The following is a 24,895-nucleotide window of genomic DNA, read 5'->3' on the forward strand; positions in this document are numbered from 1 at the left end:
GGGGCCGCCCCGGGTGACACCAACTCTAGCGACGCCTCTGGCCCCTTGCGTACAAAACCTCCTTTACCCCCTCTCATCATTCTAATTCCTAAGCCCAATCAACAAAATGCATTTCGCCCAATATCTCTTACTAGCTGCTTGTGTAAAACATTTGAGAGAATGATTCTTAATCGTCTCATGTACAGAATCAAACAATTTTTGTCTCCCCGGTTACATGGTTTCATGCATGGAAGAAGCGTGCATCATTGCATAGCCACCTTTCTCACCCTGCACACTGACAGCTCATACACTACCTTCCTTGACCTTAAATCCGCTTTCGATGTAGCCAACCGACATGTAATCATTAGTGAACTTGCCAGAATGGATGTTGGAGGATGGCTTCTCCGCTGGATTAAAGGCTACCTGTCCAACAGAAAATCGTCTGTGTTGTTCCAGGGACATAGAAGTGTAACTAAAGACTTTGAATTAGGAACCCCACAGGGAGGTGTGCTGAGTCCCACACTGTTCAATATTCTAATTAATGCATTACTTAATGGTATGCCTAGTCAGCCCCATCATTATATGATTAGTTTTGCTGATGATATAATGATTCACACCACCGGATTCTCCAACACCCAAAGCATTCTTAATCATGTACTAGCCTCTAGGCTTTGAGGTTCCACTACTTAGACCTGTTGTAACAAGACTTTGTCGCCAATACAAATTATTATAATCAAGGGGGAAGCGCTAAACCCAGAGGATTATACAGCGCCTGGAGGGGGATGTGGAAGGCATTCAGGCTTAATTCGGGGAACTGGAGCACAGATCCAATTCCCTAAATCAAGAGCCCCTCACCAACATCAAGGAACCTTCCTTGAGGGGTCGCCAATACAAAGAAAGACTAAGAGCACTTAGAGTTGTGGCTGGGTTTCACCCCAGGTATGGTGCTAATGTTAAAATTGTGAAAATGATGTATCTTGCTTATATTAGATTATTGGTTGATTATGCTGCGCCACTACTTGCTCTTGTTTCTGACTGGAAGCTTGGATGGCTGGAAAAACTGCAGAACGAAGCAATGATAATCATTTTAGGATGTCCTCGTACTGCCAAAATTTTAAATATGCAAAAAGAACTTCATATTCCAAGCATCAGAGATCGTGTTACTGAAAGAAATATCCTAATTGGGGTTAATATGCTCAGGTAAGCCCATTCAAACCCCTGCACAGAAGCCCTCCAAACTTTCCTCAGCACTGGTGAACACTCCTCCAGATGGATCGAAAAAACTGGAATCGACCTCCGCATGAATCAGATACATGACCTATGTCAAGTAAGGCAACAACGGCACTTCTCCGCTCCATGGGATATTACCCCATTCCAAACTACCATTCCTCCATTTCCCCCCAAACTACTTCTTAAATCACAACCAAAACTTCGCCTTGAAGCCAAACATGATGCCTTAAGCTGTATTGATAACTTAGTCACAGCACACACTCTCGCAAATTATTTACGTTGATGGTTCTGTTCACCAATCCACTGCAGCAGCTGGTAGTGCTGCTGTTGTCGTACAGAGTGATGGCTCTCTTAAAGAATTTGGAGCACGCATCAATAATTGGGCCTCTACCCTTCATACAAAACTGTTTGCCATACTCCTTGCACTGAAATGCATCTATGTATCTAAGATTGACAGTTTAATTGTAACTGATTCTCTGTCACCCATAAATGCTCTCAACTCATTAAGTATAAATTGTGGCATGCTTGTGTCAGAAGCCAGACACAGGTATGGTAAGATTGTGGACAGTGGAGTCCGAGTGCACATGTTGTGGATTCCATCTCACATTGGTCTTCAGATGCATGATAGAACTGATAAATTGGCTAAGCTGTATGCTTTCAAAGAAAGATAAGATAAGATTTCGTTCGGATTTTTAACCCCGGAGGGTTAGCCACCCAGGATAACCCAAGAAAGTCAGTGCGTCATCGAGGACTGTAACTTATTTCCATTGGGGTCCTTAATCTTGTCCACCAGGATGCGACCCACACCAGTCGACTAACACCCAGGTACCTATTTGCTGCTAGGTGAACAGGACAACAGGTGTAAGGAAACGTGTCGAATGTTTCCACCCGCCGGGAATCGAACCCGGGCCCTCCGTGTGTGAAGCGGGAGCTTTAGCCACCAGGCCACCGGGGTAGATTATAGTCTTGGGTTGTCAGTTAGCAGTTTGAGAACAATAATACGAAAAGAACTTCAGCTGAACTTCATTAACTTAAGACTTAAGGAGATTGACATAAGTCAGTCTATCATCATTCCATCATGCAGGAGGAGCCAACAAGACAAGCAGACTCTTGGATGTCACTACCGCCCGGCTCCGGCTGGGTTACAAATATCTATGGCAGGTTAAATCACCACCACCAGATGTAGACCAAACGAAATGTAAACTTTGCCAGATGGATTACTGTTACACCTTGCGTCATTATGTACTGGAGTGTGATCAAATTACTGAATTTAGAGACAACTCATTCAGAAATGTTCAAGAAATGGCAAAGTATTTAATCCACATATATGGTATATTACAGACCATTCTGGAGAAATACCCTAACTTTGCTAGCTGTAAATAATGCATTACCATGTGTGTGTGTGTTAGTTACCATTTTGTCCTAGGCACATGTCGATTAGACACTAGGCCTGTTGTGTGTGTGTGTGTGGGGGGGGGGGGTGCGTGCTTGTGTGTATGCATATATTTGTACACTCGTGTGCATATGTCTGTGCGTGCGCCCTAGTGTGTGTATGTGTGCGCGCGCGCGCTCGTGTGGGTAAGATAAGATAAGATTTCGTTCGGATTTTTAACCCCGGAGGGTTAGCCACCCAGGATAACCCAAGAAAGTCAGTGCGTCACCGAGGACTAACTTATTTCCATTGGGGTCCTTAATCTTGTCCCCCAGGATGCGACCCACACCAGTCGACTAACACCCAGGTACCTATTTGCTGCTAGGTGAACAGGACAACAGGTGTAAGGAAACGTGTCGGAATGTTTCCACCCGCCGGGAATCGAACCCGGGCCCTCCGTGTGTGAAGCGGGAGCTTTAGCCACCAGGCCACGGGACCCACTTAATATTTGTATTTATAACTCATTACAACTGTGACCAGGTGTGGACGTATCAGTGGTTCATTACTTTGTAATTTGTTCATGACTAAAACCATGTATAGGAGTGAGGCTGATTCATTACCTCTGTAACTTGCCATGATTGTGACCAGATCTACCTGGAGTTCATTACCTTTGTAACTAGTTCAGCTATCATAACTTTGGGGTCCAGTCCCTGGACCTTTGTAATCTTTTGACTACCGCCCACAGGATGGGTATGGGGTGCATAATAAAGATATTAAACTAAATTAAACTAACAAGTGTGACCATGGTGTAATAGCACACAAAATGCGGGATAAAGGAATAACGGGAAAAGTTGGTAGATGGATCTACGACTTCCTGACAAACAGAACACAAATAGTAAACAGAGTAAAGTCCCAGGCAGCCATGGTAAAAAGCTCTGTTCACTACACATCAGTACACAACACTACACATCAGTACACAACTACACATCAGTACACAACACTACACATCAGTACACAATACTACACATCAGTACACAACACTACACATCAGTACACAACTACACATCAGTACACAACACTACACATAAGTACACAACTACACATCAGTACACAACACTACACATCAGTACACAATACTACACATCAGTACACAACGCTACACATCAGTACACAACACTACACATCAGTACACAACACTACACATCAGTACACAACACTACACATCAGTACACAACTACACATCAGTACACATCAGTACACAATACTACACATCAGTACACAACACTACACATCAGTACACAACACTACACATTAGTACACAACACTACACATCAGTACACAACACTACACATCAGTACACAACACTACACATCAGTACACAACACTACACATCAGTACACAACACTACACATCAGTACATAACACTACACATAAGTACACACTACACATCAGTACACAGCACTACACATCAGTACACAATACTACACATCAGTACACAACACTACACATTAGTACACAACACTACACATCAGTACACAACTCTACACATCAGTACACAACACTACACATTAGTACACAACACTACACATCAGTACACAATACTACACATCAGTACACAACACTACACATCAGTACACAACACTACACATCAGTACACAACATTACACATCAGTACACATCATTACACAACACTACACATCAGTACACAACACTACACGTCAGTACACAACACTACACATCAGTACACAATACTACACAACACTACACATCAGTACACAACACTACACACCAGTACACAATACTACACATCAGTACACAACACTACACATCAGTACACAACACTACACATCAGTACACAATACTACACATCAGTACACAACACTACACATCAGTACACAACACTACACATCAGTACATAACACTACACATAAGTACACACTACACATCAGTACACATCAGTACACAATACTACACATCAGTACACAACACTACACATTAGTACACAACACTACACATCAGTACACAACTCTACACATCAGTACACAACACTACACATTAGTACACAACACTACACATCAGTACACAATACTACACATCAGTACACAACACTACACATCAGTACACATCATTACACAACACTACACGTCAGTACACAACACTACACATCAGTACACAACACTACACATCAGTACACAATACTACACATCAGTACACAACACTACACATTAGTACACAACACTACACATTAGTACACAACACTACACATCAGTATACAACACTACACATCAGTACACAACACTACACATCAGTAAACAACACTACACATCAGTACACAACACTACACATCAGTACACAACACTACACATCAGTACACAACACTACACATCAGTACACAACACTACACATCAGTACACAACACTACACATCAGTACACAACACTACACATCAGTACACAACACTACACATCAGTAACAACACTTCACATCGGTACACAACACTACACATCAGTAACAACACTTCACATCAGTACACAACACTACACATCGGTACACAGCACTACACATTGGTACACAACACTACACATTAGTACACAACACTACACATCATTACACATCACTAATGATCACTACTACACTACCATACGACACTACCATACATCACTATCATACATGTCACCATACAACACTACTATACTTGTCACCATACATCACTATCATTACCCTCATCACTACCCTTATCACTACCTTCATCACTATTCTGGTCATCACCCTCATCACTACCCTCCTATCATTATCCTCATCACTACTATGCCTCACCATACCAATATTGTCATTATTTTTAAAGTACTTAACCTGGACTATTCACACAGACAGACTCCATTATATAATTATTATACTATCACCTCAACTAAAATCAGTCCTTTCATTTAAAAAATAATAATACCTTCTTAAAAAATTTTAAAAATAAAATTTTCAATTGTGAAAATATCCTCATATATTTTTTGTGGTCTTCTTCAGTGGATGTAGTTCTTGCTTGGTTACTACGAGTGATAGCGGCCCAGAAGGATCGATTCAATGAAAGAGAGCATCCAGGTCGAAATCATAATCTTGGGTTTCCTGTACAGACTCTGGCTTTGTGTCGAAGTTGACAGGTGGAGTTGTTTCTTCTACAGGATTTGGTGGTTTGTCAGGGAAGAGAAGCTCCTCAATGAAGGTCTCCAATTCTTGCTGTTCTTTTGGTGGTTTGTCAGGGAAGAGAAGCTCCTCAATGAAGGTCTCCTGTTCTTGCTGTTCTTTTGGTGGTTTGTCAGGGAAGAGAAGCCCCTGAATGAAGGTCTCCTGTTCTTGCTGTTCTTCTGACTCAGCTGCTGCTCCAGTAGAAACTATAAAGTTGTTTATGTAATTACTTATAAGAGAATCATTGTCAGTAGTAGTTTCCTGACTTGTGACCTTGTTAGATTCCTCATCAGTCTGTACTTCTGGTTCAGTTGTGGAAGGTGGCAGTTCCTTGTCACTGCTTGAATCTTCCTCACCTTCCTTCTCCATTCTTTTTTCTTCTCTTTTAGTTTTTTCCTGTTCTTCCTTCTTTTTGCTGTCTACTAGTTTTTGTTTTTTTCGGGAAATTTCATTCAATAGAGGCTTTTTTCTCTTAACACTACGTTCATAAATAGTTTTACCAGAAGTATCAATCCATCTCATTCCTTGATAGGTATACTCAAAGTTAAACCTGGCACTCATTCTCTTGATGCCTATGCCAGAAGTGCTCAAGTGTTTTCCACAGTCCATAGAATTAGCAAGTCGTAGTCCTGCCTCGACTGCGTATTTTGCACATAGTTGAATTAATTCCATTTGGAAAACAAAATCTTCAGGATCTTTGGAAATAAGAAAATTTTCCTTCAAGAAGCTTTCAAAGCTTTCTCTGCCTACGTAATTTTTTTCACATCTGAGGACCACCAGCATGTTCTCCTCGTATTTCTTCATATTGAGGTCTTCCAGCTGGTGACTCTTGTGTTTCAAGATGTTCTTCTGGACTTCCACTTTGTCTTCAGCTAAAGATTATATCTTTGGAGGATGGTTTCTTACCCTCGAAGAGCAGAAGATATTTAGTACTGTTATAGTAAGTCTCTGAGGTACTTCAGTTTAGACTATACACTTATAATATAGTCACACTGAAAGAGTTCACTCCTTCAGTATTTCTTACCCTCGAAGAGCAGAAGATATTTAGTACTGTTATAGTAAGTCTCTGAGGTACTTCACTTTAGACTATAAACTTACAGTTAGACACACTCAAGGATTTCACTCCTTCAGTGTCTTAACTGTATTATAGTACTTCAAGTTCTTAAAAAAATTATATTACTTCAAGGTCTTAACTACAGTACATTACTTCAAGGTTCTTTAATAGTAATGTAGTGAAGCTAATAGTGAAGGAAACTAGAAGTATACTATTTTGGTTACTCCAGTGATGCAAGTGATGACAGAGCATCCTGTAGTGATGACTGACAGCATCCTGTAGTGATGACTGACAGCATCCTGTAGTGATGAATAACAGTATCCTGTAGTGATGACTGACAGCATCCTTTAGTGATGACTGACAGCATCCTGTAGGTGAAGAATGACAGCATCCTGTAATGATGATTGAAATCATCCTGTAGTGATTGACAGCATTCTGTAGTGATGAATGACAACTGTAGTGATGTTTAATACTTAACAATTTACTGTAGTGATTTTGAGCACATAACAGTTTACTGTAGTGATGTGTAGTACTGAACAGTTTATTGTCGTGTTGAGCACTGAGCAGTTTACTGCAGTGATGTGGTGTATATAACCCTTAAACGGTCCAAACATATATATACGTTCTCTCGTGTAGTGTCCCAAACGTATATATATACATGTTTGATTTGTCATTCATTCAACATTGGTACGATATGCCTGAGTCACCTACATACGAGAGAATGGGTGTGCGCACTCAGTGTGTCTGCCATATAAAAAAAAAAATGGGGACACCTGGGTACTACATGCTCCTTTTTCCTATTAAAAAAACAAAACAAAACAATTTTTTGATACTCAAAATATTCGGGGCGCTGTACGAGAGGGCGTATATATACGTTTGGACCGTTTAAGGGTTTACTGTAGTGATGTAAAGTACATAACACTGTACTGTAGTGATGTAGAATGCTGAATAGTTTACCGTAGTGATGTGGAATACTTAACAATTTACTGTAGTGTATTATTTTTTATATAAAAGAAGCACTAAACCCACTTGGGTCACACAGTGGTTCAGGACAGAGAGTGTTGCTGCAGCAGAAAATAGCCAGGGGTGGAGAGGATAACAGAGGTTGAGTTAGAATGGGCTGTCAGAAGTGCTAAAGGAAGTATTATCAAAGTTTAATAAATCTATTGCTGTCTAAAAGTTAAAGAGGAAGTCTGTGTCGAAGGTGAAGCTGTCGGCAAGGCTGGAAGAAAAAGTAATAATAATAATAATAATATCTTTATTACTGCCAGTACACGATACAACTTATACAGACCATAGCTGACATCAATGACATACTACTATATAGAAAGTCCCTTGTTATACCGAGCATTTCCTGCAAATTAGGTCACTTTTGTCCCAGGATGTGACCCACACCAGTCCACTAACACCCAGGATGTGACCCACACCAATCCAATAACTCCCAGGATGCGACCTACACGAGTCCACTAACACCCAGGATACGACCCACATCAATCCACTTACAACCAGGATGCGACCCACACCAGTCCACTAACACCCAGGATGCGACCCACACCAGTCCACTAACACCCAGGATGTGACCCACACCAGTCCACCAACACCCAGGATGTGACCCCACACCAGTCCACTAACACCCAGGATGTGACCCACACTAGTCCACTAACACCCAGGATGTGACCCACACCAGATTTTGTGGCCCTAGGCTTCAGCCTGCTAAGCCTATAGGTAAATCCAGCACTGCTCATGCAGTGTTTTTGTGTTTTGATTTAGTCGAATTTCCTTCAGCTATTTCTGTTATTACTTCAAGTGTCTCTGGAGGCAGGGGAAGACAAAGGTAGTGGAATTTGTAGGATGGTCAAATTAAGTGGGGTAGAGAGGGGGAAGAGACATTGACAGCCATCAAGGAAAGAGGGTGTTGTGAGAGACTAACCCAAGTTAGTTAATTATTATTATTATAATCAAGGGGGAAGCGCTAAACCCGGAGGATTATACAGCGCCTGGGGTGGGATGTGGAAGGCATTCAGGCTTAATTCGGGGAACTGGAGCACAGATCCAATTCCCTAAATCAAGAGCCCCTCACCAACATCAAGGAACCTTCCTTGAGGGGCCAAGTTAGTTAAGAGCTTGTCAATGTAGGGCCAATTTTTTTATCTAGGAAGGACAGGTTAAGAATGTCGACCAGGGGGGTCGGGGTATTTTTGCAATAGAAGTAACAATAGTTAAAGTTTTACATAGTTGGTCACAAAATGTAGTTTGTGAAGGAATGGTAGTGTTGTTGCTAGGTCTCGAGCTGAAAGGTTATGGAGGCCTTTGGGGATGTGGTGTGTCAAAGGGACAGCTGGAGAGGAATGTGTATGGGGTAGGGAGGGGTAGTTGTGACAAATGAAGAGGTGGGATTATCAGCTATGAGAACTGGAAAAATGGGGTTAAATACAGGAATAAGATTATAAGAGGGTGCTACTGGATGTTGGCGAGTGGAATAGGGGTACGAGTATTCTCCACTGTAAATAGAGTCAAGTAATGGCTTGGCTGTATGATGAAGCTTCTCCACAGATTGGATATTCTTCCCAAGTCCTGCAATAGTTAGCCTGGTGGCCATTGTACAAATATTTGTGGCAGTGTTGTAGTGCTGGTTTGAGCTCCTTCACCAGCAACTGTTGGCATGCTACATATTGAGGGGAAGAGTTTATGGCCACCAAATGTTAGTTTAGCTATAATATAAGCACTGTCCACAAACAAATTAGACATGTATTCTAAGAGCAATTTATGCAACATAGTTTAACCCTTTGACTGTTTCAGGCCCCTCTCTGAAACTGTCATTCTATGTCGCCAAATATTCAAAAAAAAAAAAAAAAAATTACTTTTTCTTATGAAAATGTCAAGATTATTTTTCTGAGTGTTTTAGTCCAAAAAAAAAAAATTTTGCCATCGGTACTTACCGAGATATAGAGCCGTGAAGTTTGCAGATTATTATTATTATAATCAAAAAGAAGCGCTAAGCCACAAGGGCTATACAGCATGAAGTTTGCAGAAAATGAGCCGCGTATGGCAACAGCGGCGACTGCCGCTCACCCGGTAAACTTTAGTTTACTTGTAATTGAAGGTTTTTTTGAACATTAAAATGGTATAAAATACCGACAGGTTGTTAGGTAAGACACATATGCAACAGTTAGGTATCTTTATTATGAATCGTTTCGCCTACACAGTAGGCTTCTTCAGTCAAGTACAGAAAAGTTGATAGAAGCAGAAGATACTTGAAGACGATGTAATCAGTCCATCACCCTTAAAGTTTTGAGGTGGTCAGTCCCTCAGTCTGGAGAAGAGCATTGTTCCATAGTATGAAACAATATGGAGAAGAAGTGACAGGATGGAGCTTTTTATAGCGCCAAGAGGTGAGACGTAGGCCACTAGGAGAGGTAAGAACTCAGATGTTGAAAGGTCAGGTCCCTCTCAAATCCAGCCCCTCCCCCTGGTGGAAGTTGTCGAAGTTGATAGCAGGTCTGTACCAAGATACCCTTGTGTTGCAGTGTCTGACAGATTGAACATTAAAATGGTATAAAATACCGACAGGTTGTTAGGTAAGACACATATGCAACAGTTAGGTATCTTTATTATGAAACGTTTCGCCTACACAATAGGCTTCTTCAGTCAAGTACTTGACTGAAGAAGCCTACTGTGTAGGCGAAACGTTTCATAATAAAGATACCTAACTGTTGCATATGTGTCTTACCTGAAGGTTTTTTGTTTTTTCACTATTTTATTTTTTCACATAACTTATGTGGCCTATGAGACCAAAGTATGGTGCAATGTACATATATACACTCGTTGTATACAACACAATAAGCACACAAACATAATTATCAATATATTGTTTACAAAACTTGTTTACAAAAACAAACAAACAATCCTCCTCCTCCTCCTTCTTCTCCTCCTCCTCCTTCTCCTCGTCTTGTGTGTGAGTGTGTGGCTTATAATTGTTTTGAGTCAGAAGTCCGCAGCTGTCAAAGTGACATATTGTCTCATTACTCACTCCCCCTACCGCCTGTCAAAACAATGGGGTCGGATGCTGCTTCCCCTCCTCCATTCTATCTAATTATCTTTCTCCCTCATTCTATATCTTTCAATCTGTCTCTCTTTCTATCTGTCTGCCTATCTCTGTCTCACAGGTACACATAAATACAAGTATACATAGTGTAAATTACCTAGGATAACCCAAGAAATCCAGACAAAGTGCTATACTCTGCTTGAAGATGTGAGTAAAAGTGATGACACAGTCTTGTGGCTCTCTCTGAGACAGAGCTAGATGGACAGACAGGGAGCTTGACAGACAGACAAATAGACAGACAGAAATGTTTGTGTACCAGAAAAACAAAGGGAGGGTGATGGTCATGTAATATTTCCTTAGCTCTACCCTCGTTTACGCTCATCAAAGTCAGCTCTTATCAGATGTTATCTCCCCTTATCTTGTCACTGTCATGGGGTGGACTTTTTTTTTTCTTGCTTCAAGGGAACAATATTATTACATCTTCTTCTTCTTCTTCTTCTTCCTCCTCCTCCTCCTCCTCTTCTCCTCCTCCTCCTCCTCCTCTTCCTCCCCTCCTCCTCCTCCATTGCTTTTGGTCTCAAACTCCTCCAAATCATGAAATTGATCTTCACTGACACTTCCATCTGTGTTAGAGCATCACTTGGGAAGAGAAGAGTCCCAGATTTGCTGGGGAATCACATATTTCTTACTGCTAGACATGCTGAAAATGGACAACTGAAATGGCATTCCCACAATGCACCACTGGCTCCCCGATTTTTTTTATATGGTGCACACTGACCATGGAGACCCATTCTCTCACATGTGGGCCTACCAGCTTTCTCCTGCTTGATTTGAAGCTGCTAGAATTTATGCGTATTTTTATACGTCAGAAACATTGGCTCTTAAGACGTATTTATACGTCTTATACGTCGGAAACAGTCAAAGGGTTAAGACTGTATTGTAATGATAATTAAGTATGCTTTCTAGTGTTAGACTTGTGTAGTACAGCATGGTAATGTAAAAGCCCTGCTGAATGTAGGAACATTATTAGGTGAAGGATAACAAATCTTCTATTCTGCATTTTCTTCTTTCAGGGTACAAGTATTAAATATTGATTGTTTTTTTTTAAACACCTTTAAATACAAGTCATAGAAACAAGTATAACAAAATTATTTAAACCATGCAGGGGGTAATAAAAACATGGTTTTGCTTATTAAAATTTATGTACATAATGTAAGAAATTTAAAATTAAATGGTTGCAATGCATCGCATTGCTTAGAAGCTGCGTATCTGATTTAAGGAGCTTCCTTAAGTATTTAGCTCTAGAAGAGTCAAGGAAGTGGACTAATAGTACAACACTCCTTGATATCATTTATCTCACAAAAACATTTTCACAATATACAAGCTTTTTTGTGTTTAGCTTTAAAATGCTTGATGAAAACTAATGATTTATACACTACAAAGCATTAATACAGCAAAAACACTGCTAACTAGATATGCATTACATTTCAATCTGGCAACCTTGGACAAATATTATGGATTTCAGTAACACTTTAAAAAGTCAGTGAATATGGTCAAAATATGCTTCTTTTTGAATTATCGAGCAAATCACGTGTATCAGAGAAGAGTGTATTTGATGGCTACTTCATTATCAAGGAGTGCTCATGAAGATATGCCAATAGACCAAGGCAGGTGGTACACCAATGAGCCGTTTTTAAACTCTCAAAATCTCCAACATCTCATCGTGAAACATGGAAATAAATGCTTTAACAAAAAAATAACCAACTTAAAAAATATATATATATATACGTATTTATGTGAATACTTGAGTCAGCCCTGTAACACAGCATTACAGCTTGGCAATACACAATTTACAAGAATAAATACACAGTATGACTGCAAAATTTTTACACTTCCTCCTCTAAAACACTCAAGCAGATAGTCATATCTAATATATATTTGCTGAAGGTATTTTTAATCCACATTAATGTATGTGTACATTTGTGTACATGCATGTATTATATACAGTACTGTATAGCAATATCACAAATGTGAATGATATAATAGTGAGTGCACTTGCAAATTTATGATTAATGACCTCTCTACTTCTGGCCCAGAACCCCAACTATTTCCAATTGGTGACAGCAAATTTTTGGTGCTATTGGCCCTATCTGCTTCCACCATTTCCTCCTTAAAATTGTTCAGCTTCCTAACCACATTTAAATTACTGCCTGATATCACTATTATTATTACATTCATGGGAGAAGCACTAAACCCATTGGGGTCACCATCTGTGGGAATGGGAGGTAATCAGATTCAAACCAAGGAAAGGGAGGGGATGGGCAAAACAAATTCCTTACATAATGAGCTTCTCAATGGCATCAAGGGACATTGTTGGAGGGGTGATCTCTCTAAATTATTTGCACATTTTGAAAATATACCCATTGCTCTTTCTGCATTATGAAATCATCTGAGTGTTCTGTATGTCATGTCTTCCCATTCCCCCTGGTTCTTCCCATATTCCTAATTTTTAAGGTCAAGTTCCTTAAGTTTTTTCACAGTTCATTCTTCTTACCTTGGGAACTACTGTTGTTTTATAGCAAGTTTCTGGACATTCTGCAGTTATTCAGCTAATGTTCATCACTGATGATGTGTTTCAGATTCTGCTTATCCCTAGAGCCTTTTTCTTGTCAAATTTGTAGTTTACATCCCTCACAATTTTGTATTCTGCATCTAATTTCTCCTTCCCAGTTTCAAAACCTTGCACTTTAAGGGGTTGAAGTACAGTTGCCGCCTGTCTGACTAGTCCTCCTCGGATTAGATATAGACCTATTTGCAGCTACAGGAGAGCTATGTGCACAATCTTACATTCCAATGCTTTACTATAAACTTCATTGCAATTTCTATTCATACCAACTACAGTATCTACTCCTATATAGCAACCTACTGTTCTACTACTATTGTGTCTTTTACAACCTTGTATATGATTATGTCTTTTTTTTTCCTATCAGCCAGCCACCAAAGAGTGTGCACATGCATAAGCATCCCTACAGATTCACAGATTTTGATTATTTAACTGCTTTACTGAAGGGCAGCCCACAAACAGATTCAATTATCCACCATTTCTTTTGGCTCAATGACCTTCCCACTCCCATATCTCTCTCTCATTCTTGCAATTATTTCTTGTGAATGTCACTATTAACCCAATTATTGATATATTGGAGAGGTGATCTCTGAAGCATAAACAAACCCAGATCTGAAAAAAAATATGTAACTTGATTTTTATTATTCAGTTTCTAGTTTTGCATGACCTCTACGAATTTAATCCTCTACAAATCTGTAGGGATGATGGCACACACACAACCTATTTGTTATCACTTTTTGAACTTGAGTAAGGTGGGAAGTTTTGGCTTTCGGATCAGCTTCTTTAACTTGAGACTGACACACCTGAACTAGTGCATCATATTTACATCTGAAAAAAGATTTTGTGAAGTGTCGTGGCTCTTTAGTTCCTCTGTATATGCCCAGATTATTTTGCATTTTGAGATTAACTCTCCTCTTATTCTCTATACATATAATTTAAACTGTATATGAATTTCTTCGAGCAATACCTTATCATAACTGTAAAACACATTTACCATTATCTCAATCATATACAATATGAATGAACACTACTACTGTATCTCAAAACACAATTTACAAATGGCATTTGAAAAAAAAAAAAAAAAAAAAAAAAAAAAAAATGTGATTCTTAAAAGCAAAAGGTCAATAAATGTTATCAATATTTTTAATAGATATTCAATACCAAAAACTAACCTTGTGATATTTTAACCACTGAAGCATGAGCATCAAAACCTAAGAACTGCCTGGATACAGTACTGACCATCCTCTGTTTTTTTTCAGTATTTGGCAACTATTTGTTGTGTTCATTCTCATAATTCTTAATTGCTCAGCTTTAATACAGATGCTTGCAGAATGCCAGTGGTTTGAACTACAGTAATAGAGTACAATTACAAGAATTTATATTATCTTTCTCTGCCAGACATAACAAAAACAAAAATGACATACAAAATTTTTAAACTTTTTCCATTCAATATTAGTGGTACATATTCCTTATACACATGTTCAGCAAAAAATCACATTCATGAACAAACTGTCACATATCAGTTAACTACCATTCTAACTGTTAGTATGATGCAATAAGATGACTATGTCTATTACACTAAGCATGATGTGATTAGTTATTTAATACAAAACAAGCTCTTCAAATCTCTGCAGTGTTACTTAGCTCACAGTATACTGAAAGACTCACACACACTACTTTCAGCTTTTTGTAATTCATAAGGCTTTTTTGCAACATTAGGTAAACAATTTTCAGTCACAAAACTTATATTACTGTATCAACATTCTGCTGGGCACATGTGGGTTGCAAGAACACAAATGGATCAGCAACTAAAGTAAAAATAAATACGACTTCAAGACAACTGACACTACAGCATATTCTGATGTGATCATTCCTAATATGCACCTATAAAATCTTCCGCCATGCAACAAGCACTCAGGTGTAGAGTACTGTACTTTACTTTTGTTGAATCTGTCAAGTCTTAAAATCTGTAAATTTAAGAAAATTAAATGAGATTACTTGCCTCACTGCTGCTGAATAAAAAGTTTTATGTACAAGACTGTAGGTAACTTAAGAAAAGTGATTTGCAAAATATATTTACCAGTATGTAGAGTACATGTACTATACATACATTATATGCTTAAACAAAAAATTAAAAAGGGAGATCAATCTGATTATATTCAGTTTCTTTTACAGCTTAAGATTACAAATATTAGAAAAATTAAGTTTCATCCACAGTAGTTTTACAAGATCAATGACCAATAAAAAATTTTCAGTGATTTATTGAAAAATGCAATTGCTTGACTAATATTAATTAAAGAGAATAAGTATTTTACATCCTATTCTTGAACAGGATATAACGTCTTAAATTTTATAATCCTGCAACAATTAAAAAATAATGTATAAAAATATTCTTTTCCAAAACAAAAATTAAATAAAAGTACTCTTGTTTTTTTTATATGAAGCCTGACAAGAAAGATGACCTTCCATAATAATGTAAAAATTCGAACTATTATCTGCACCATAATCTCAAGGTTGATTCCATGAAAATTTCAACCAGCATTGGAAAGAAATCTTGCAGAGGCTCAAGCCTACAAATAATGTCTTCCCATAAGATCAATATCAAAATGTCAAAATCAAAATCTAGTATCCTTAACAAATAAACAAAATATATTCTCCAAGCATCAAAGTAAATGATATAAAATTTATTTTATTTATGGTATATTCTGTATGTACATCTAAAAATAGGAACTATCATTGAAAAAAAGGATGATTAAATGCAAAAAGAGGACCATCATTTATATAAGGTAAAACAAAAGACCATGTAAGGTAAATTAGGGACCACTGAGTTTGGTAAAACAAGGACCATCACATAAGGTAAAACTAGAGACAATGTACTTGATGAAAAACAAATGTCCACTAATGATTAGAAGCAAATAATCATTAAAAAATATTCATAATGTTTATGCTTAAAACAGTTTGGTATAATCCTGTGTTGTCTGAAACCAAGCAATGTGTTCACCATATTATTATTATAATCAAAAAGAAGCGCTAAGCCACAAGGGCTATACAGCGCTGCTGTGTTCACCATAAATTTGGGTTTTACACCAAATTTATTAGCATTTGATACAACCTGCAAAACTTAACTGTCCTATTAGATTTACTAAAGCTTACTAGGAATTAAAGAAAGACAGTGATATGTACACTACTGAGGCAGATAACTGAGTGTTAATGTTGTCCTTAATACAAATGATTTAAGAAAATGATTGGCAAGACAGACTTGATGAATGAAAGTGATTGTATTTTTCTGGTGGGAACATCCTGCCTTGGTGGAAGACAGAAGTCGAGATTTAAAAAAATTAAACTATGCTGATACGTTTGTATATTCCTTAAACTAAAAGCTCTTTTAAAAGAAGTTAGTGCTTATTTTAATAAGTACATATCTTCAAAGAGCTCTGAAAGATAAATGCTAATCAGCCATCAGTAAGCTTCTGCTATGCCCTAGTTGTATGGTTTGATCAAAAGGCCAATCAATTACTAGCTCAACTGGATTACCAGCTTACAAATCATTAAAACTGCTAAATTTGCAACCTGACTGTTCGGCAAATGTCATTCTCTAAACTGAGCAACTTTCAATTAACTTGACTACAGGCTTTAGTTTTGTTAACACTACACTTTTTCATTTAGGTCACAGTTACTGTGTTATTAGTCTTTCTTGCTAGAGAACTACATACACAGATGTATGTTGTCATTGAGTCTTTTACACTTACACACACACACACACACACACATGTGGGGCCAGGAGCTATGACTCAACCCCTGCAACCACAAATAGGTGAGTACACACACACACACAAAAAAAAAAAAAAGGGGGGGGGGGGGCATGCCAATGGGAAATTCTGGCAGTCATTCTTAGTAATCTGTGCATAGAGTTCTTCATGGGTAAACTAAAGGATATACTACCAGTTAATTTTAATACAAGACAGTTTAGATGAGGATGAAGTTTGTGCACGGAGTCTGAAAATGAAAGTGTCTAGGATTTCCTTTAACTGAACAACTTAGTATTTTTTCATCAATGGCCAAATAAAATCCATGAATGTCTGCTTGTATGTACATTTTAATTTTAACCATGAAAGACAATTACACAGAACACACACATTTCATTACACTGGACAATCATTTACACGGTTAAGTTCCTGAAAACTGCGATGCCAATAACTGCCACAATTTATGGACTGAAAAACATGTGGGGAAAAAGTAGGGTTGCATTCCTATGTCCTCCAAGAGAGCTATAACAATTTTTCTTAATATAATGCTTCAAAAGTAAGTTTCTGAACGTAAGTGAGGTTCAGACTGTGAAAAAGGAAAAGTACATGTTGCTTTAATACTGCAGAGTATTTGTTACTTACCTTCAAGTCAAGTTGCTGATGTTTAATGTGGTGGAATGAGTCGATAGGTTGGGGTTGTTGTGATGTTGAAGGATGGGGATCTTGGGATGCTGATGCGACAAGTATATCAGTTGATTGCTGTAGTGGAGTGCTCAGGTATTCTGTCATATGCCGCTGGTTAGTTTTACCCTGCCGTTTTTTTATGTAGCTCAGTGGACATTCTAAACTGGTTAAACCATCCAGTAATAAAAGTACACTTGTATTAGTGATGTCCTCTTTTCTCACACAGTTTCACAGTATGAAAGATGGCGAGTGTGTTTCTTTTTTGGGTCATCCTGCCTCAGTGGGAAATGGCCAAAGTATTAAAAAAGAAAAGAATAAAAAAGTTTTTCTTATTAATAAGGCTAAATGGAATACCTTTGTTTGCTTTGCAATCCACACATTGAGTAAACTTTTTGTTTAGCTGTAATAGCCTATTCTTCATTCTTTTCACTGTCACATTGAGGCTTACTCATACCATAAGCCTTTACCTTCATGTCACTGTCTCTAATTGAATGAATCATTGATTCTCTAACTTCAAACGCTTGTGCCGCCCTCATGACGCACAAACCACCCTTCAACATCTCAATTACCTCAAATTTTATCAAAATTGGGCTAATGTCATGGTTAATTTTCTTCCTTGTTTCACAAGCACTGCCTGCACTTTGTTTGGATACCATGAAAAATATCAAGAAATGAGATGGGGTGATAAAAAGGAAAAATTGAGCATTGATATATACCTGCCAGCCACTGCACTTAACAGAAATGCGTGCCACCAACGGAAAAGAATTCTGCTTCTACATGCCTCAATGGAAATGGGCATGCTTCTATTTGAAACGTAAAAACCAAATTTAAATAACATAACATTGAAAGCATGAGCTATGATTGCATTACTTAAGTTTTTCTACCGTATTTAGAAAAGCCCTTACAATTTGCAGACGAGATTTCTTAATTATTAAGCTGCTGGTGATGTACCAGTATGGCCGTGTGGTGCATATCAATGACACAATAGTATGCGTAATTCATAATGTATACCAACATCCATAGCTCAGCGGTGAGTGTTATTCCTCTGATCACTGTGGTCTGGGGATCAATTTCCTAAAAAAAAAAATGGGGCGGTGGAACAAAAATCTTTCCTCCGCAAGTCATGCATGTTGTAAAAGTTGACTAAAATGCCAGGAGCAATGGGCTAGTAACCCCTTCTGTATAAATTACTAAAAATAAGCCTGGCATATGGGCAGATACATGTGACTTTGCCTCTCTTGTCAGAGTTCGTTGGTTTGAACCTACAGCATTGACTCGTATATTTTAGTGGTTAGCTGGAGGTGCAGTATGTACTTCGATGGAAGATGACCAGTGTTGGGAGGAAAAAAAAATTCATAAAGCCTTCATGTTTGCTATGAGCAGTAATTTAAGCAAATAAATGAGCAAATGGATCTGCACACATGGGTGTGAGTAGTATACAATATATACTGCCCCATAAAAAGCATAATGGGAACAGCCACCTCTTAACCTTTGTTAACCATGCTTACATATGTAAACTCACTCCCACCACAATTAACCACTTAACTGTTAATACTTAAGGATTCTAACAGCTAGGATTCTGATGTGGAGTTCTATAAGTGAGAAAGCGAGTGAAAGTGACACTGGAAATGCCCATAAGATTGCTTTCAACCCAGCCAGTCCATAGGTTATAACTCCAGCCCAACTAATTCCTTACAATCTGAAGCCTGGTAATTGCAATCATTACTTAGCACTAATTCATTGTACTAAAAATAAAGGCTCAAAAGAGATGTGTGCTCTCGCTCCATGAGAAAACCTCAAACAATGCAAGATAAACCTCAAACAATGCAAAGATACATGATATATACATGTATCTAAGTCCTGCGAGACACTACTGTACCTCATAACTTGTTCTGAGGCATTCCACACACACAGCAACAATTCTCATATCATATACAATGTTTGTACATAGTGTACATATGTAAGAAACAGTAAAAAAAAATAAATAAGATAAAAACGTTCCAAGGTTCAGCGAGTGTATATATTTTGTGGAATTGTGTGCCACAAAATTTGGGTACTGAAATTCTTGATACACACCAGAGTCCACAGGAAACCATGTTTGCATTTATAATAATAATAATAATAATACTCCATGGAGAAGTGGAACAGAATTCTTCCTCCGTAAGTCATGTGTGTTGTAAGAGGCAACTAAAATGCCGGGAGCAAGGGGCTAGTAACCCCTTCTCCCGTATAAATTACTAAATTTAAAAGAGAAACTTTCGTTTTTCTTTTTGGGCCACCCTGCCTTGGTGGGATACGGCCGGTGTGTTGAAAGAAATAATAATAATAATAATAATAATAATGCAACCGCCCAGGGAGGTACTACCGTCCTGCCAAGTGAGTGTAAAACGAAAGCCTGTAATTGTTTTACATGATGGTAGGATTGCTGGTGTCCTTTTTTCTGTCTCATGAACATGCAAGATTTCAGGTACGTCTTGCTACTTCTACTTACACTTAGGTCACACTACACATACATGTACAAGCACATATATACACACCCCTCTGGGTTTTCTTCTATTTTCTTTCTAGTTCTTATTCTTGTTTATTTCCTCTTATCTCCATGGGGAAGTGGAACAGAATTCTTCCTCCGTAAGCCATGCGTGTTGTAAGAGGCAACTAAAATGCCGGGAGCAAGGGGCTAGTAACCTCTTCTCCTGTATATATTACTAAATGTAAAAGGAGAAACTTTCGTTTTTCCTTTTGGGCCACCCCGCCTCGGTGGGATACGGCCGGTGTGTTGAAAGAAAGAAAAGAATAATAATAATAATAATAATAATAATAATAATAAAAAAAGAGGAAATGTAGCAAGACCTGCTGTTGCTGTCAAGCAATCCACGATTTTCAGCAATGCACTTTCATAATTCTGTGAATTTTGAACAAACCTCATTATTTTTGGTCTAATTACCTTTAGAAAATGATTCTCTTATCTTAAAATATAAATTCTTTTAAAGACTGAAATAAAAGGGACATAAAGCACCCTTCTGGCAAGACAGTGATGGAGTGAATGATGGTGAAAGTTTTTCTTTTTCGGGCCACCCTGCCTTGGTGGGAATCGGCCAGTGTGATAATATAATAAAATAAATAACATCAAGGTCTTTGACAGTGTAAAGGTTGAGATGCCCTGAAATCTTTCAAAACAATGTGTTTTTATTAATCATTCTAGAGTTAAAACAAAAAGCTTTAAAAATCTCAGAAGCATCAGGGATGGTTTATAAGACTATTTATGAACTAGTCATGAAGTTCACAACATAAATACTCAATCTGATGAATGTGAAATATTGGTATTCAACAGTTCGTTCACCACTTGAGTACAGAGGAAGCGGATGAGGCAGTAAGAAGCGTAGATAATGGGGGGGGGGGGGGGCACTAAAGCAGACGCCTATAAAGTTTTAGAATGACGAGTTATTTGTTGATTATTCATAAGAATGGAAGGCAGCTAATGATTGGCAGAGAACTTAATTCTTGTGTATAAAGAAAAAAGAGGAAGTGCCAGAATTATAGGGAAATAATGTATGTTGACTAGAGTTCATACTGTATGACAGAATTATAATTAAAAGACATAGGAAACAGGAGAAATGCAAAAGAACAAGAGTTTAGGAACAGAAGAGGATGTGAAGATGAATATTAAGTGTTTGCATTAAGGCATATAAGTGTGCAATATTTAGGTAAAGGTAAGCAGCTGTTTGTTGCACTATTAAACTGGAAAAAAAAATGACTAGTGATTTGGAAGGTGCTGCAAATATCCATAATAGGAAATGGGTTGACAGTTCAAGGAGAGTGAGGGTCAGGTTAGGGGGATGATGTAAAAGATGAGGGGAGTAGGAGCAAGCCTTAAATTTAGACAAAAGAGGTGCTGGCCTCAAAGATATGACGTGGGAGCTACTACTTGTTCTTTACTGATGAGAGAACTTTAGAAGATTCAGAAAAAAAGTTGAGAAGAGTAGATTAAATTGGAGAAGTCAAGGAGGATGTATAAATGAAGCTGAAAGTGAATACAGAAAGAAAAGTAAAGTTGAGAGTAAGACACATGTGCAACATCTGGGTATCTTTATTGTAGACATTTCGCCATCCAGTGGCTTTATCAATACAAATTCTAGGACATAACTTGAAGACAGTAGAACTATGTACAGAAGATGAGGTAATCAGTCCCTCAACCTAGGAGTAGGTGCGAGTAGGTTGAGGGACTGATTACCTCATCTTCTGTACATAGTTCTACTGTCTTCAAGTTATGTCCTAGAATTTGTATTGATAAAGCCACTGGATGGCGAAACGTCTACAATAAAGATACCCAGATGTTGCACATGTGTCTTACTCTCATCTTGTCGGTATTATATACCATTCGTACACAAAAGTAAAGTTATGACTGAAAAATACATGAAATGAAAGATTGGATACCAAGAGAGATTTAGATCAAGTAACTGTATTTAGATATTTGGGACTGGATGTGTCTATGAATGATAAAGTAAATTAAATGCATGAAGTTAAGATGGCAACTGGAGTGCTATGAATATGAAAATAAATTTATGATGAATAAAAAAGAAGGTAAATATACCAATTGAAATGGTGCCTAAACTTATGTAGGGTATGAGATGCAGTCATACAATGTTCCAGCTTGCTGAATAAGCAAAGTTAGCAAGCTGTGCTTTTTAAAGCCAAAATTATACTTGCATGCATATATTTACTGCCCATAAAACTAACCAAGTAAAATGTTCCCAATTAAAAGAGCAAGTTTTGATATGAAAATCAGCTTCACAATCTGCTGTCAGCTGTGCTATATTATGATGCTACCAGCAAATATATACAGAGTTCTGAATGCCACGTTTAAGTAATAAGCTGGTTAGGATACTTATTACAAAATTTTGATGTTACCTTGAATTAAAAGTTTATATTTTTAAAACTGTAATACCTTGCATCTGTACTACAGCTGTTCAATATAGTATTCTACAGGTGCAATGAATGGCAATCTGACAATTCTGAAGAATTGGAAATATGCAACTTTTTCATTCTTTTTCTTTGAACAGAACTTGCACATATTAATAGTGCAAGTTGAGATATAATGCTTCATTACACTGCTATGTATTTCTAGTTTATTCAACATAACATGACAAAGTTCTTAAAATTGACAAAGAAACTTTGTATTTACATAAAAGAGATGAAACCATTCATTCACAAAACATAAGAAATCTATAAAACTAAAATTTTATTTAGACTTTTGCCAAACTGCAGAATTCATGACATGACACTTTCCACAACAATCTATGACAGTAGTATACCAAAACTCTTAATTCTATGCTTTACATTCTGTACATACATGACAGTAGTAACAATTTTCTCCTCCTTTTACGCATTTAGTAATTTCAAAATCTATCTAAAGCTTTGATTATGTATGTTTGTTAAGATTCAGTCTACTTGTTTAGGTCAAACTGCAGTCTATCAACACACCAACTGACTTACAACTCCACATTCACAAAGGTTAGCAACTGATGCTGCTACAACCACAGACAAATGATAATTTAGTCACCACCAGTACACAACTAGTTAATTAATGAAGTTATTTGGGCATGATATTTAAAGAAAAAGAAGTAAGTATCTTGTTCCTTTTGTTTTTTTTACATCTGCATTTAAAGTGTACATATATTGTATAATTAAGTTGTAAAAGAAAGAGCATTAAACTTAGTAAGGCAAACCGAGCTGACACAATTCTAGCTGTAGAACTCCACTAAATAAACATATTGTCTTAACAAAATGTGGTGAAACAATAATCCTTAGCAGACTATTTGCCATACAAGTATACTGAACCATATAAAAGCAGCAAATATCCCTGATCTGGCATCTATTACAATCCTACACAAATTGAGCCATTAGAGATGCTGCCATTCAGTTGCCACAACACTTGAATTGCTCTCCATTGTATGAGCAATTGTGTCAGGAATGGCATGAGAGAGCCACATAGTATGCAAACGTGAGTACTGTGTAGCATCCAAATGCAAGGGATTGCCACGCTTCAAGCCCTGGTCAGTCTCTCCATACTCATCAAGGTAGGGAGGGTTAACGAAACATCCTGAAAATACACAACTTTTAGAACATGTAATTAAATGTTGGAAAATATGGCTTATAGAATCAATCTGGAATTTGAAGCTCATAGCTTTTATACTTTGGGTGCTAATAACATGTGCATCACAAATACAAGAACCTAAGAATTATTCTTCCACTCATCCCTATATACAGAAGGGCCCTGCTTTACGGCGTTCCGGTAATATGATTATTTCAAATTATGACCAAAATTTGTTATACGGCGAGCGGTCTTTCAAATAAGGTGTGCCCCACCTGGTTTGTTTACATTCTCCGTGAGCACATCTATTACGTCTGGAAACTTTCCAAAATTTCAAGTGTTTTAAAGTTATTGCATATTTTATATGTACATGTACTCTGATAATTATACCCATGTGTACCTGTACCTAAATATACTTACACACTGTGCTAGCATGCAGGTACACATTAAAATCACTAAGAGTCTCTCTACTCATGGTAATATTTTTTTTTTTTTTTCAACAAGTCGGCCATCTCCCACCAAGGCAGGGTGACCCAAAAAAAGAAAATCCCCAAAAAGAAAATACTTTCATCATCATTCAACACTTTCACCACACTCTCACATTATCACTGTTTTTGCAGAGGTGCTCAGAATACAACAGTTTAGAAGCATACACATATAAAGATACACAACATATCCCTCCAAACTGCCAATATCCCAAACCCCTCCTTTACAGTGCAGGCATTGTACTTCCCATTTCCAGGACTCAAGTCCGACAATATGAAAATAACCGGTTTCCCTGAATCCCTTCACTAAATATTACCTTGCTCACACTCCAACAGATCGTCAGGTCCCAAGTACCATTCGTCTCCATTCACTCCTATCTAACACGCTCATGCACGCTTGCTGGAAGTCC

At 37.8% G+C, this 24,895-nt stretch overlaps 1 protein-coding gene and 1 long non-coding RNA gene across 7 annotated transcripts in view; both read right to left on the bottom strand.

The window, feature by feature from the left end:
- Positions 1-12,039: 12,039 nt before the first annotated feature.
- LOC128686116 (uncharacterized) lies at positions 12,040-22,100 on the bottom strand. Its single transcript, XR_008406607.2, has 2 exons — positions 17,868-22,100; positions 12,040-15,446 (listed from the first exon to the last, which is right to left on the bottom strand). It is a non-coding gene; the product is annotated as an uncharacterized lncRNA (long non-coding RNA).
- A 1,031-nt stretch (positions 22,101-23,131) lies between these two features.
- Ubr1 (Ubr1 ubiquitin ligase) overlaps positions 23,132-24,895 on the bottom strand; it is a 288,431-nt gene continuing 286,667 nt past the window's right edge. For all 6 annotated transcript variants that reach the window (XM_070083324.1, XM_070083319.1, XM_070083320.1 and 3 more), the window contains one exon: positions 23,132-24,009. In XM_070083324.1, the coding sequence (XP_069939425.1) occupies positions 23,810-24,009 (200 nt within the window). In that variant the 3' untranslated portion in view covers positions 23,132-23,809. The remainder of the gene's footprint in view (positions 24,010-24,895) is intronic.

The sequence above is a fragment of the Cherax quadricarinatus genome, chromosome 9, assembly GCF_038502225.1.
Source record: "Cherax quadricarinatus isolate ZL_2023a chromosome 9, ASM3850222v1, whole genome shotgun sequence".
Classification (NCBI taxonomy): Eukaryota; Metazoa; Arthropoda; class Malacostraca; order Decapoda; family Parastacidae; genus Cherax; species Cherax quadricarinatus.